At 41.1% G+C, this 15111-nt stretch overlaps 1 protein-coding gene across 6 annotated transcripts in view; it reads right to left on the reverse strand.

Moving 5' to 3' along the window:
• Window positions 1-15111, reverse strand: part of LOC122869543 (calcium-binding mitochondrial carrier protein SCaMC-3-like) — a 65372-nt gene that overhangs the window by 25022 nt on the left and 25239 nt on the right. For 2 of the 6 annotated variants that reach the window (XM_044182671.1, XM_044182668.1), the window contains exons 2-3: window positions 680-803; window positions 433-520 (exon numbers count right to left, since the gene is read on the reverse strand). In XM_044182671.1, the coding sequence (XP_044038606.1) occupies window positions 433-520; window positions 680-710 (119 nt within the window). In that variant the 5' untranslated portion in view covers window positions 711-803. Of the gene's footprint in view, window positions 1-432; window positions 521-679; window positions 804-1053; window positions 1080-5350; window positions 5825-7289; window positions 7871-14814; window positions 14839-15111 lie in introns of those variants that run through there. The other 4 variants (XM_044182670.1, XM_044182669.1, XM_044182672.1 and 1 more) reach the window with 4 other exon arrangements.

Genomic DNA, 15111 nt, shown 5'->3' on the forward strand with positions numbered 1-15111 from the left:
CAAACTCCCTGTTAGAGACATTGTCTCTACAAACTGCTATAAAACTCTAAAAACAATAAAATAGAGTAATTTGGGATCTGGGAGGTAGGGGTTAGTGCTGTGTAAAAAGTCTTGTCAGCACCAATCGCAAATATAGGGCAGATGAAAATCCATATATATTTAATCACGTTTTATAGCCGGAGTCTCTGAGACCCCAAACAGCAGTAATATTTTCTGCAATGGACTTCTGAAACATGTCATCGTTCAAAACCATATTTATAAGCAATTATCATAAAATCAGGAAAAGTTAATTGTTTTTTGAGCTTTCTCTTTCTCTCTCTCTCTCACACACACTGACACACAAACACACACACATGCCCGCACGCACGCACGCATGCACGCACGCACGCACGCACGCACGCACGCACGCACGCACGCACGCACACACTGTACCTCTGCAGTATTCTGGAGGCCTGCTCCACGGTGACCTTCACACCAAGCTTGTGCAGTGAGTGCTGGATCTCCCCCACATCAATTTGACCTACAAAACAGAACACCTTTGTAAACAGCAGTCTGTTTGTTCAATTAACATAGAGACAGATTATGATTATGATTTAGATTATGTGCATCACTGGAAAACAAGTAGCAGAAGTGACAGAGAATGTATGTGTGTGTTTGTGGGTGTTTAGCGTGCCCACACCATCGTTGTTGTGGTCAAGACTGTGGAACATGAGCCACAGCCTCTTCTCATGCACCCAGAGGTACTGGGAGAACTCCTGGAAATCCAGCAAACCATCATGGTTGATGTCGCTCTCGAGGACTATCTGTGGTGGCAGAGGGAGACTGTCAGTCATTCAGCAGGGAGTACAGACATGTAAAGACAGGATGGAGCAGGTAGAGATGGTGGAGATATACTGTACAGATGAGGGTGTGTTGGTAATGTAGACAGCATGGATGTGACATGGGTCAGGGGGGTGTATAGAGAGTGCAACAGATACACAAATGAGGAGAGCGAAGGACAGAATGTAAGGCACTGTGCTCCCTGTGAAAGTCAAGAAGTAAACCACATCTTACCTGGCTGCAAACATAATCTCTCCTCTCTTGATAAGGACAGAGAGAGAAAGAGAGACAAAAAATACAAGACTAGTTCTTGTGCACAGAAGGGTGGAAAAAAACACTCATATACTGTTACTTTTCTATGCCTTAACTGAAGTACAAGTACAGTAACTAGTGTAGTGACATTTAAATTACTAAAAACTGCATTAGTTACTTTTTGGCCTTTGGCAGCAATGTTTAAAGGTCTTCATCACCCACAAACAACAAAATCAGTAAACAGATCAGTGTAATCTTTGTATTTTTGTTTTATATATTTTATATTGTTATTATATTCTGTCTTTCTAATTGTTTTTTTTGTAAAGTGTACTGAGTGCTTTTACACTCGAAATAAACTTACTTACTTAGTAACTTTAGCTTTAACATTGCAAAAAATTGGCACATCCTGTCTCAAAATGATGCAGAGAAACCTAGTCCATGTATTTGTTACTTCTAGGTTGAAATATTTCAATTCCTTATTATCAGGCTGCCCGAATAAGTACGTTAAGACTTTTTCCTTGTTACTGTTGCTAAGTACTTGCTCATTGTAGGAACTGTTGGGTCTCTGTAAATAATATTATAAAGAGTACAGTCTAGACCTGCTCTATAGGAAAAGTGCAATGAGATAACTTCTGTTATGAATTGGCGCTATATAAATAAAATTTAATTGAATCCAGTTTTTTCAAAATTTACATAAGAAGTATAATGCTCTCTAGGTTAAACTAGCACTTAATTTGAATTAATTAACTGGAAATAAAGTAACTGAACACTGTCAGTAGTTTCTCTAATTATTGCCAATTTACATATTTCATTTGATTCGTTTAAATGTAAAATGTCTTGGAAATGATAAGGAAATTATTTGGAGATTATGGACCCCATAAAATAAAGCATTGCCAAAAACCAAAACAGGATTGAATTTGGCTCCTGAGCAAAAATGTGATCAGGACATCTCTTGTTTAAATGAGCTCTGTGGCCTTACAACAAGAAATGTTAACAGTCACTTCAAACAAAAGCTCTGACCCAGGGGCCCCTGAGCCTGTGCCCAGTTAACCCTTTCAGTAATCCATCTATGGCATTAACATGAACAACATTATTGGTAAGACTCAAAAATCTAGCCTACTACAGGCTCTGCATTAATCACATCAAAAGTTTTTGTTTGATGGACATTTCAATCTGTAGAAGAAGAAACTTGTAGAGCAATGTGAAAGTCTCAACTCAACAAACATGAAAGGTGTTTTGTGATTTTGGAGAGGTCTGTGTGCAGGTCCCTCTGCAACAAAAATTCTCAGTAACACTTTCTATGAAGCCCATGTCTATGATGCATTATAATGCATTATAAACATACTTGCAGAAGGCTATTCCAAAGCTTTGGAACTGCCACTGCAAAGGCACAAGCTCCCTTACCCGCCAGCCTTGATTGTGGAACAGTTTAAAACATTTGTTGTGAAGATCTAAGAGGCCTAGAGTTGGAGAAGGGGCAGAGAAGTTCTGAAATGTACAGGGGTGCCAGCCCATGTATGACTTTAAAAACAAATAAAAGAACCTTAAAATCAATCCTTTATTTGACAGGTAGACAGTGCAGCGATGCTAGTACCAGTGTAATGCTGTCTCTTTTTCGGGTACCAGTTAGAAGTCTTACTGCAGCGTTCTGCACAACTGCAGGCAAGACAAAGAGGACTGGCCAAAACACAGGTACAGTGAGTTGCAGCAACCTTGAGGAGATTAATGCAGTGGTAACAGTCTTCATATTGTTGACAGAGAGGATGGACTTAAGTTTGGCAATGTTGCTTAGCTGAAAGTAGCAACCTTTCACCACAGAGTTGATCTGTTTGTCAAATTTCAGTATAGAGTCAAAGATAACACCAAGATTACTGGCATGGGCATGAAGATTTGATGTCAGTGGCCCTAGGTGGCTAGCTATACTCCTTGTGGTGTTGGGGGACCAAAAACAGTTCTCAGTTCTGTCTTGTTATCATTTAACTGAAGGCATTTTTGCCATTCAGCATTTCACATCCTGGAGACAGTTAAGATCGGATGTGATGGAGTTGGAATCCCCCGGATTCAATGGAAGGTATATTTGCGTGTCATCCGCATAGGAGTGAAAAGAGACATTGTGCTTGCGGAAGATGGAGCGTAAAGGGAGCATGAACAGAGCAAATAAAATAGAACTTAAAATGGAACATTGAGGTACTCCACAAGTGATAGGGGCAGTAGAGGAGGAGAGGCTGCCAAAAGTCCTGTTGGTTAAGTAGGAGGCAAACCACTTAAGGGCAGTGCCCTGGATGCTAACCTGGTCCTTAAGATGGTTTAATAATATATAATGATCAACCGTATCAAAAGCCGCACTGAGATCTAAAAGAGTGTAAATGATGCATTTAAAGACAAAAGTAGGTCATTTGAGACTTTAAGAAGGGCAGATTCTGTGCTGTGATGAGCCTTTAAGCCTTATTGGAATTTCTCCATGATGTTATTATTGTCTAAATGAGACAGTCGCTGTGTGTAGACCATTTTCTCCAGTACTTTGGACAGGAATGGGAGCTTGGAGATGGGATGGAAATTGTTAAATTCATATTTGACGAGGTTAGGCTTTTTAATAAGAGGTTGGACTACTGGATGTTTAAAACAAGATGGGATAGTTCCATTTGCAAGACTGCTATTTATAGTAAGGGAAATTGTGGGACCTACAGTGTCCAATACTTCCTTTAAAAAGTATGTATGAACAATGTCCAGGGGGCAGGTGGTGGACTTTGTGTGAGAGATTTTGTCATAAATATGGGCAGAGACACAGGCTGAAAGTCATTAAGGATGGCAGAGCAGGCAGACAACAGAGAGGGATCATAGGTGGGTGGAGAAGTATTGTATGCGATCATTGTTTTTCAAATGGCTGTAGTCGGCACAGCACAGGTAGCAGTAACAGGGTTGAGAACTGAATTTACTGTGTGGAACAGAGCTTTGGGACTGTGGGAGTTTCTGGAGATGATGGTGGCAAAATATTTCGCTCTTGAAGCTTTGACACACAGTTTGATACACAGTTGTACCTGTGAAAGATTTTTAAAGATAAAAACCTCAAAACTGGTGAAAACATTAGTACCAATGGAAGTGCACCTGTGGCATTTTTAAAAAATTACTGCGATACCTCCTCCACGACCACTAAGCCTGGGTGAGCTAAAAATCATAATCTGGGGGACATAATTCTAAAAGCTGGCTACTGTATATTCACCAGACTCCAACCAAGTTTCAGTGAGGAGCAGGAAATCTAGGAGGGGAGGAGATAAACTCAGCAGCGGCGGATGTCCGCCCACCATTGAGTCTGGTTCTGTCCAAGGTTTCTGCCTGTTAAAAGGAAGTTTTTTCTTGCCACTGTCGCCAAATGCTTGCTCATGGTGGGATTTGTTGGGTCTCTGTAATTAACATTATAAAGAGTACGGTCTAGACCTGCTCTATAGGAAAAGCGCAATGAGATAACTTCTGTTATGAATTGGGGCTATATAAATAAAATTGAATTGAATTGAATTGAAACTCATTTAGAATAAAAGTCTTTTTTGAGAGTGACCTCACATCAGAATCAGAATCAGCTTTAGAGCCAAGTAGGTTTACACATACGAGGAATTTTCTTTGGTATTTTGATGCCTGACAATAAACACAGTAGAAATCTAAAGAATTATAAAGAAACATAAAGCAACTACTGCAGGTCAAGAATCGTAACTATAAAACTGACAAAAAGATATTAAAGAAAATAATAATAAAGAATATGTACAATATGACAACATGTTATTTAAATTACAGTATGTGAAATGTGTAATGTATTTACAAATGAATGTGCAAAACTGGATGGCCGGCCACCCTGAGTCTGGTTCTGCCCAAGGTTTCTGCCTCTTAAAGGAAGTTTTTCCTTGCCACTGTTGACAAGTCCTTGCTCATGATGGAATTTGTTGGGTCTCTGTAAATAATATTATAAAGAGTAAAGTCTAGACCTGCTCTATAGGAAAAGTGCAATGAGATAACTTCTGTTGAGAATTTGCGCTATATAAATAAAATGGAATTGAAGTGAAAAATTTGGGGGGGGGTTATAATGAGTCATTGTCAGTGGTGGTCCCGGAACTTGTTGATGAGGCCGGCTGCAGACGGAAAGAAACTGTGTCTGTGGCGTGACGTTTTGGTCCAGATGGACCGCAGAGTCCTGCAGGGGAGTGTATGAAACAGTTTGTATCTTTCCTGTTTGCCTCAGGGTCCTGGAGGCATACAGGTCGTGGAGAGAAGGTAGATTGTAGCCACTCACCTTCTCAGCGAATGATACGCTGCAGTCTGCCCTTGGCAACAGCGTACCAGATAGTGATGGAGGAGTTGAGGATGGACTCAATAATGGTGGTGTAGAAGTGCACCATCATTGTCTTTGTCAGGTTGAATTTCTTCAGCTGCCGCAGGAAGTACATCCTCTGCTGGGCTTTCTTGGTGATGGCTGATGTTCAGCTCCCACTTGAGGTCCTGGGTGATGATGGTGCCCAGGAAGTGGAAGGACTCCACAGTGTCAACTGGGGAGTCACACAGGGTGGGGCTGGGCTCTTTCTGAAAACTTCAGGAACTTGACGGACTGGTGACTAGAGGTGCAGCTATTGGTGTACAGGAAGAAGAGTGGAGGGGAAAGAACGCAGCCTTGGGGGGAACCGGTGCTGATGGTCCGGGAGTCAGAGATATGTTTCCCCAGCCTCACATGCTGCCCCCTGTTGGACACGAAGTCTGTGATCCACCTGCAGGTGAAGTCAGGCACACTCAGCTGGGAGAGCTTGTTCTGTAGCAGAGCTGGGATGATGGTGTTGAAGGCAGAGCTGAAATCCACAAACAGGATCCTGAGGAGTCCAGGTGCTGGAGGATGAAGTGAAGGGTCATGTTTACAGCATGGTCTACAGACCTGTTGGCTCCGTAGGCAAACTTCAGGGGGTCCAGGAGTGGGTCTGTGATGGCTTTGAGGCGGGACAACAAAACGCGCTCAAAAGACTTCATTACCACAGAGGTCAGGGCTACGGGTCTGTAGTCATTCAGTCCAGTGGTCCTTGGTTTTTTGGGGATGGGGATGATGGCGGAGGATTTGAAGCAGGCTGGCACATGGCATGTCTCCAGTGAGGTGTGAAAACTGGAGAAAGCTGATGAAGAGACAGAGTCTGGTCCAGCTGCTTTGCGGTGGTTCTGCCTCCTAAACAGTCTGTTAACACTAGGGGAGGGGGAGCCTCTGGGGTGGGCAGTTGTGGAGAGGCCCAGGCCCCTGCTGGGGTGGGGGAGATTGTGCTGGTGGGCTGAGGCTGGTGTATGGGGCATGCGCTGTGCGTCCTGCACATTGGCCTGCGGGGGAATGTAAACACAGACCATAATGAATGAAATGAACTCACAGGGGGAGTAGAAGGGTTTACAGTTTATGAATAAATATTCCAGATCAGGAGAACAATGCTGTCACATCGTTACACCAACCACTGTTGATGTAAAAACAGGTTCCTCCACCTTTCGTTTTGCCAGAAAGTGCAGTTTCGCGATCTGCTCTGAAGACTTGGAAGCCTGCCAGCTGCAGTGCAGTCCTGGTCCTGGTATCGATCCACACAGCCACGTCTCCGTGAAGCACAAAACGGAAGATGAAAGTCTCTGTTTTTCCTCACAAGTAGCTGAAGTTCATCCAGTTTATTGCACAGTGACCCTACATTTAAGAGGTCCAGCTTACACATAGCGACTGGTGATGGGACAGCGGTGCATTTTATGTAAATAAGATTGTTGTTAACCCTTTTAAAAGTGCAATGTGGACGGGAAGCCCTATCTGTGACAACTGTTAGGGAGATGAACTGGTGAAGGTGTTAATACCAAGGGAGGACAGTAAGGGGGCTAGCGCTGGAAACAGTGGCCCGAGATGAAACCAGAGAAGGAGAGGGAGATTCCAGGGTGTGTGTGTGGAGTGTAAACAGTCAGTCACGGACTGCACTGCATGCTGTATGTTTCTGGCTAGCATTTGTGAGCCTAGTTTGTTTGGGTGAATTCCATCTCTCTTAAAAGAGAGAAAATCAATCTCAAAAGATGGCACCAGGGAGACCGTTTGAGGCTGCGTTGAAGAAACTCCTGATTATGGAATTGTCAACTATCAGTGTAGTAGGGGAGAAGAGCAGATGAAGGGATGGCGACTGAGTGCTGGTAGGACAAAACAGCGCATGTTCAGTGACCACAGAATGCAGCGACCTCACCAACTGTGGAAGGGTAGACTGGACAGCGGAGTGTTGAGGTGAGGGGATGGGGTCCGTCTTGGGAGAATGGGCCTCTGCTGGCTCCAGGCGAGGGAGACATCCAGGCCGACTGATCACGGCCTCCCTCAGCATCCTGTGACAGGAGGAAGGGGAGCTACCCCGTCGACTGTTTGGCTGGATCAGCCATCTGATCAATGCCAGCGACAGGTGGAGAGAGCACCGGCTGTAGCCAAAGAAGAGTCCAGGTCAGATGGTAGGATGGACCATAGAGGCATCTGCTGGGTGGACAGGAGCCTCATCAGACAGAATTGTGTAGTAGTTTGAGAGAGCTACGCGATGTTGAGGTCCAGCCCCTACAGAGTCTAACTTACACATATAAACCACCACAAACCGCCTCAGTCCAGGACAAAGTGTAAAAACTGTGTGCTGTATGTCTGTGCTTGAGTGGTATCGGGTGTGTGGGTGTTGGCTGGAAGGTGGCCAATCATCTCCAATCTACTCTGCTTCAAATTCTGGGCTTCAACTCCACCACGCTGCCAGATCGTAGACTCAGCTACCCAGTTAGTCTCGTTCTAGCCTTTTGTTCTCTGTTGCCTTATCTGAGCTTTATGCTAACCCTTGTTTCTTGTGCCTCCAGTTACTTCCTGCCTGGACCTTACTTCTGCTTCATTCCCACTCCTGCAAGCCCTGGACCTGGACTCACTCCCTGGATCTCTGGATTTGCTCTGCCTGGCTTCTCCGCTCACTCCACCACCTTCCCTGGCTAACAGCTCAACCCCTGGCTCTCCCCAACTCAAGAGACTCTGGCACACCTTAAGACTTGCTTAAGTATTGTGTCACTAGCTTTCTGTCTCCGTGTTCTGCGTCTGGGTTCAGTATTTCAAGTTCCAGCTTAACAATTACATAGGCCTAAATAAAATATTGTTCTTTCTGGGGTGGTACTGTACTGTCCTTGAGTATTTTCTTTTAATGCTACTTTCTACTTCTACTCCACTACATCTCGGAGGGAAATATTACAGTACTTTATAAATATTACAGTACTTTTTACTTCACTACTACTTTACAAATGAAGATTTTACACACAAACATTTTTAGAGTTTATAAAATATGTTTTGTTATAAATTAAACTACCCAACAGTTTATACAAGTACAGCTGAACCGATTAGACGATTAATCAATTAGTTGATTGACAGAAAATCAATTGGCAAGTATTTTCATCGCAGATTTTTCATGTAAAAACATTTCATGGTTCCAGCTTCACAAATGTGAAGATTTTCTGCTTTTTCTTTTAATTAATTTAAATATTTTAATGTATTGTTAATAATTTTGAGGTTTAGACTGTTGGTTGGACAAAATAAGCATTCACTTTGGGTTCTGGGTCATTGTGACGGCATTTCTCACTATTTTCAGAATTTGTACAAACCAAACAATCAATAGATTAATGGAGAAAATAATCAGCAGATGAATCCATAATTAAAATGATCATTAGTTGCAGTCCGATAAAAAATTTGTCAAAATGAGCTCCACCTCAACCAACTACAATAGTAAAATTCTGCTTTTACATTAATGCATGAGTAATAATAATCTAAGGATGTAATATATAGGATGTAATATATAACAGTATAACAGTCACAGGGGACATTTTTCTGCATTGAGTACTTTTACTATTAATACTTTAAGTACATTTCCCTGGCTATACTTACATACTTTCACTTAGGTACGATTTTTACAGTGCGGTGTTAGTACTTTTACTTAAATAAACGATCTGAATACTTCGTCCACCACTGATCATAACAGAAATTGAGTATTCCAATTTGACATAACTTTTTGATGATGAACAACTGAATGAGGGACATTTACATTTCACGAATGTAATGTTTTCCCAAAAAAACATAGTTGTAATACATTATAATCATTTTATAATGCACTATAATCACATTATAATGCATTATAACAGTGATTATAATGCATTATACAAGGCTATAATGTATTACAACTATGAAAATTACAATACACTATGATCCTTGCCAAAAAATGTCAGTGAGTGACCAGCAATTATGAAGTATTATGATACTTGACCTTATAAGTCATTATAAAATGCTTTATAATTTGATATATTTATTGTTGTAAATTGCTGTAAAAAAAATTAAGCCAAATTCTAACAGTAAAGTACTGTTCTTCCTAATTACTGTAAATTTCTTAGCGCTTTGGAGCCAAAAGCAAGAACAAACATTAACAGTAGCCTACTGTAAGATTTGACAGCACAATACAGTATTTCCATTTTTGCAGCAGTAATAGACTGAAGCCACATACAACCATCAACATCATATAACCTAATCGTTCTTCGTCCTCCCTCCAGGAATCAAACTAAAAGGTCATTAGACCTTAATAACGTAGCCTACAGAGAAAATAAAATTATATTTGTGCATCTGGATACCTATTATTAGTGACCCAGGTTGAATTTTTGTTAATGTAACCAAGTAGAGAAAATGTTACATACATTTATTTTATTTTCAGTATTGTTTTCTGTTTATTTAAAAAAAGAGAAAAGAGAATAGTTTCACTCATCTATCTGCCTCTCAGACATTTTGTTTACATTTATTTTATTGGTTTGTCTTATTGGTTAGATGGCAGAGTGAAAGTTATTTGTTGGAGGAACTAAGTTCACCGGCTAGCAAGTTTGACACTACGTACGTCATCCACGAACACTACGTGCCCGCGGAAAGGGAAAAAGATAACTAAAGCAGAACTCTACGTGCCAGACAATACAGACAATCTGTATTTCTCATTGTGCCTCACTCATTTCCCTATCCCTGCATCTTCAGAAAAGGACAAATTGGCTTTTTCGCAGAAACTACACCAAGATTTAGGATATGATCATGACCACAAGGTTGGATTTTTTGATGTTTCCAAATTTGAGAGTTATTTCAGACCAATGACACCTCTCATCACACAACGATCTGGTTGTATCTACATGACGACCATTATTGTAGTATTACAAATAAGACAAGATTTTTTTGCATCACTTTATATGTGTAAGTACTTGCCATACAGTACGGTTCTATTGCATAGGTGTGCATACTACTGCAATATATGTCTGTCAGACTGCAACAGCCGTCCAGGCAAATCTGTAAAATGTACAGACTACAAGCATATATGTCGATCTCAGCACTGTTATGAGATGCACAAACAATGCTCTCCAACATACACCATGTAAAATTCTGTGAAAAATGTTATAGGCTATACCTCATACCTCAGAGGGGAAGTGTCAGCACTGTGGAGAAGTTCTGGTTAGTGACACTGAACACAAAAGCTACATATAGCCTATACCATGATGGTACCATGAACCCAACTTTGTCTGTGCTATCACATTCAAAGGTGAAAGGTGGTGTGCCACAGGTGTAGATTGTGTGAAACTCTTTGTCAAACAATTCAGATGCATGAAATACAACAACCATTCATTCATTGAACACAATGCCTCAGGATTTGACAGTTACATCACGTTGAACTACTTTACAAAGCAGGGTATTGTACCTAACCTAACCATGAGAGGCAGTAGGGTCCTTATAATGTATGATCAATCACACAAGCAGGTGGACTGATTCCTTTAGCTTTCTCCCTATGTATTTAACCCCTGCAGCTCTAGGGTTTGATGATGTAGAAAAAGGATATTTCCCTCACAAATTCTATACAGTGGCTTGAGTTTCTAGCACACAATTTTTCATGCGCTCAACCATGGTGAGCAGTCATAGGGTCCTTTTTCACAGATGGCTATGACCCAAGTACGCACACTGCCTACATGAATTTGCAGGGTATGTTTTCCATGGTTGTGAGAGGTGTCATAACCATGGCCACGAGAACCCTGTTAATAAGATCACATACGGTGTGTTAGACAGACTGTTCAATGAAAAAATCTCATCCCTAAAAAGAGACTACGGTCTTCATGTAGAGATCATGTGGGAGTGTGACTGGGAAAGACAGAAAAAACAAACACGGATGTGCAGCAATTTATGGAAAGCTACAAGGCACCTGTCACGGACACGCCAGGCTCCACAATCACCCAGTCACAACGCACTTCCCTCACCAGAGTTCTAATCACACACCTGCTCCCCATCAGCACCTCATCACCACCAGTATAAGAGCACCCTACTCACCTCAGCCAGTTGTCCAGTCTCGTTAATGAAAAGGACTCTTCCACATCGATATCAATGCCTATTGGTCTCCTTCCCGTTCCTACGCCAGCCTGTACTTCTACTCCAGCGATCCTTGACCCATCATGTGCCTTCCTGTCTCCCGAATACATTGCTCCGGTTCTCAATCTCCAGCCCCAATCCACAAGGACAGTAGCGGTATACCACTCGGTTCTCCAGTCGGCTCCACCACTTCTCCTCCTTGCCTTCTAATACTCATTGCTGTGTTCAATAAACAACATCTGTCTCCATCTCAGTGTCTCCTGCCCTTCTGTCCGTAACAGCACCAACGCGTCTTAACCCTCGAAATGCCCTGTTTGGGGGACTTACAAATGCAGTCAAGCTGTATCATAAAACAGGGTAATGAAAAAATATGATACTATTTTACATCTCTCTATCCCACAGTACAGTCTTGCAAACCATACCCTGTATGTCATCCCCAAATCATATTCAAAGATTTTGATTCAATTGACAACTACTTTGGGTTTGTCAAATGTACTGTACTACCTCCTAGAGGACTGTATCACCCTGTTCTACCATACAGATGTAATGTTAAACTCATGTTTCAACTTTGCAGGACTTGTGCAGAGAGCTTAAATCAGACTAGTGATTGTCAACACAGCAGTGAAGAAAGGTCACTATCAGGTGTTTGGGTTTCATTTGAGCTACAAAATCCTTTCAATCCTTGAAAAAGGATATCAGACAGCACAGATAGATGAGGTTTGGCATTTCTCACGGGAAATGCCAAAAGTGTAAGCAGGAGGCTTCAGGCTACCCAAGCCATGTGACTGGTGAGAAAGCTCAGTGTGAATACATTGAGAATTACTACTCTAGAGAAGGTGTAAGGCTGGATCCCGAAAACACAAGTGTCAACAAAGCAGCCAGAAGCTGCAACAAGCTAATCCTAAACAGCTTGTGGGGTAGATTCAATTTAAAGACTGATCTACCGTCGAGTAAATTGGTATCAGACCCTGAAAAATTCACAAAATTGATGTTTAGTGATGATTATTATGTAAGACAGTTTTGCTTCATCTCTGATGATGTTGCCATGGTACAATGACATCACAAAAATGCACAGGCTTGTGGGGCTTAAGATGTCAATGTTTGCTTCTGGAGAAGTCAGGTGACCGAGTGTTGTACTGTGACACAGACTGTTATATTTTTGCTGCGTGATGGTGATTGGGTTCCTCCTCTTGGTCCGTATCTAAGTGATTTGACAGATGAGATAAATGATGGAGAACTTTGTGGGACACAACAAGTGGACTTTTTTACAGAATATGTATCTGCAGGTCCTAAATGCTATGCATACCACACATGTGAGAACAAGACCGCTATTAAATGCAAGGGTGTAACTCTGAATGCAAAAAATGCTGCAGTTGATATAAAGGATACCTTGGTAAAACTGGTAAACGGCTTTGTGAATAATCAACCTATGAGTGATACAATAACATCAGAAGTAGATACCATTAAGCATGATAAAAAGAAGCTTCAGCTGAAAAACACCACATTGCAAAACCATCTGCAGGTGATGTACAACAAATGCAGACTTTTTCCTGATTTCAAAACACTGCCTTATGGATATTGAACTTTTTGATACCAGGCTCCAGTACCCATTTAGCTTGGTTATGGCTGGTCTATCGAATAGTGGTAAAACATTTTTTGTGAATACCATGAATGAGAATGCTGAGAGACTGATTTCTGAAAAGATACAATATTTACTCGTGTTTGTAGCCTTTATATAATGACTTGTTAAAAGTGATATACATTTTGTGGAAGGATTACCGTCTTCTCTCTGTGACGACACTCGATGCTAGTGGCAGTTTAGTTCAGAATGTTTTTACCGAGTACTGTATGTCCACCATAGAAACCTCAGTTGTATCTAAAGAATGTTACAAATCCAGACAAGATTGCAGACTCTTCCAAACCAATATATGTAGTTTTGTGCTTTCTCGTTTCTCTCCTCTCTCCTTCTGTCTTTCAGCAGGTATTTTTGCCTCCAGGTATTTTTGCCTGCAGAGTCTGGATCTGTGGTTGTGGGCCACCTGCTGCCCCCATGTTCCTGCCCGACAACTGCTACTATAGTTGTTGTTGTTGGCTTTGTTACTATTATTGTCATTATTATTCCTATGACTATCATTCCTATTATTATTACTTTATTAATATTAATATCACCACTACCATTACATTATTGCTATTTTAAAATTCTATGTGGAAATTGCATTGTGCTTCCCCTCCCCCACCCCCTATGGCAGCGGTGGATGGCTGCCCACCACTGAGTCTGGTTCTGTCCAAGGTTTCTGCCTGTTAAAAGGAAGTTTTTCCTTGCCACTGTCGCCAAGTGCTTGCTCAAGGTGGGATTTGTTGGGTCTCTGTACATAATATTATAAAGATTACGGTCTAGACTTACTCTATAGGAAAAGTGCAATGAGATAACTTCTGTTGTGAATTGGTGCTATATAAATAAAACTGAATTGAATATATCTTACAAGCCAAATAATTATTCAATGCAATATAACCAATAGGTATTTTGGGGCTCTGTAGCCAAAACATCAGCCATTTATTTGCATAAATTTCCATTGTTGTGTTTAGGATAATATGAAATGCAAGTGGGGCAAATGGGGTTTATTTATCAGGCCACTCTAACATTAGCGTTCACAGACTTAAGTGTAGATGTACTCAAGAGAAAGCAAATATTCAAACTTATAACTGCTAAACACACACTACCTGGAAATGCTCTTGTGCCTGCCAGGTGCTTGCCAGGATTATACACATTTATTGTTTATGTAATCTCTGTAGTCTGCTTAGTGGTCGCAGGGCAGGGAAATGAATATTGGACCAGTTTCTAGGCTTGTAGGGAGGGGTTGAGGATGAGTGAAAGATGGTTCAATATGGTAAACTGTAAAATATTAGACTACAACTTAAGTCTGCATTACTACCTCTCAATAAACACTAAATTAGTTTCACAGTAGGCTTAAACATAAACCATATTCATACACAATATTCAAGTATTTAGAATATAATTATAACAATTTAAAAACTTACTACTTCAACTTCTTAATAAACATCTTTTCAATGTCCTTAATTGCCTTTTAAAGGAAATGTTCCTTATGCATGACAAAGTTCAGTTCCTGCGTTGATATGTTCAAGTTTCCTCAGTTATAAGTTTGGTGAGTAGCAGATCCGTTCTTAGTTCTGGGTGCACCCGATAATAATAAAAGCAAAGGGAATGTGGGGCTTGTGACACAGTCCTACAACACTGCTGTCATCAAAATGAAGGAGTGAAAGAATAGATACTCCTCAGGAATGAGGGATGATAAGGTTCATCGGTGGCTCACCATCACCTTCGTCAAGGACAGAATCCAGAATCCAAGGTCCCAGGCACTTCAGGGAATCTCAAAAACCTGTTAACAACAGGGCTATTACTTTCAGTCCCCAAGTTTCAACTATCTATGGGCATAATGGATTATCACATCACCAAAATTCTCAATATGCTATTTTAAACTTCTATTGCATTAGTGTGGTATTTCCCTCACATGAAAATCTCTACCGTAACCTTTTGATGATCAACAATTTATATCTCATCAGGCACCTCTACCATTTCCTGACAATCATCATCATAAAGAGACCATCGG

This window comes from Siniperca chuatsi, linkage group LG21 (assembly GCF_020085105.1).
Source record: "Siniperca chuatsi isolate FFG_IHB_CAS linkage group LG21, ASM2008510v1, whole genome shotgun sequence".
Taxonomy (NCBI): domain Eukaryota; kingdom Metazoa; phylum Chordata; class Actinopteri; order Centrarchiformes; family Sinipercidae; genus Siniperca; species Siniperca chuatsi.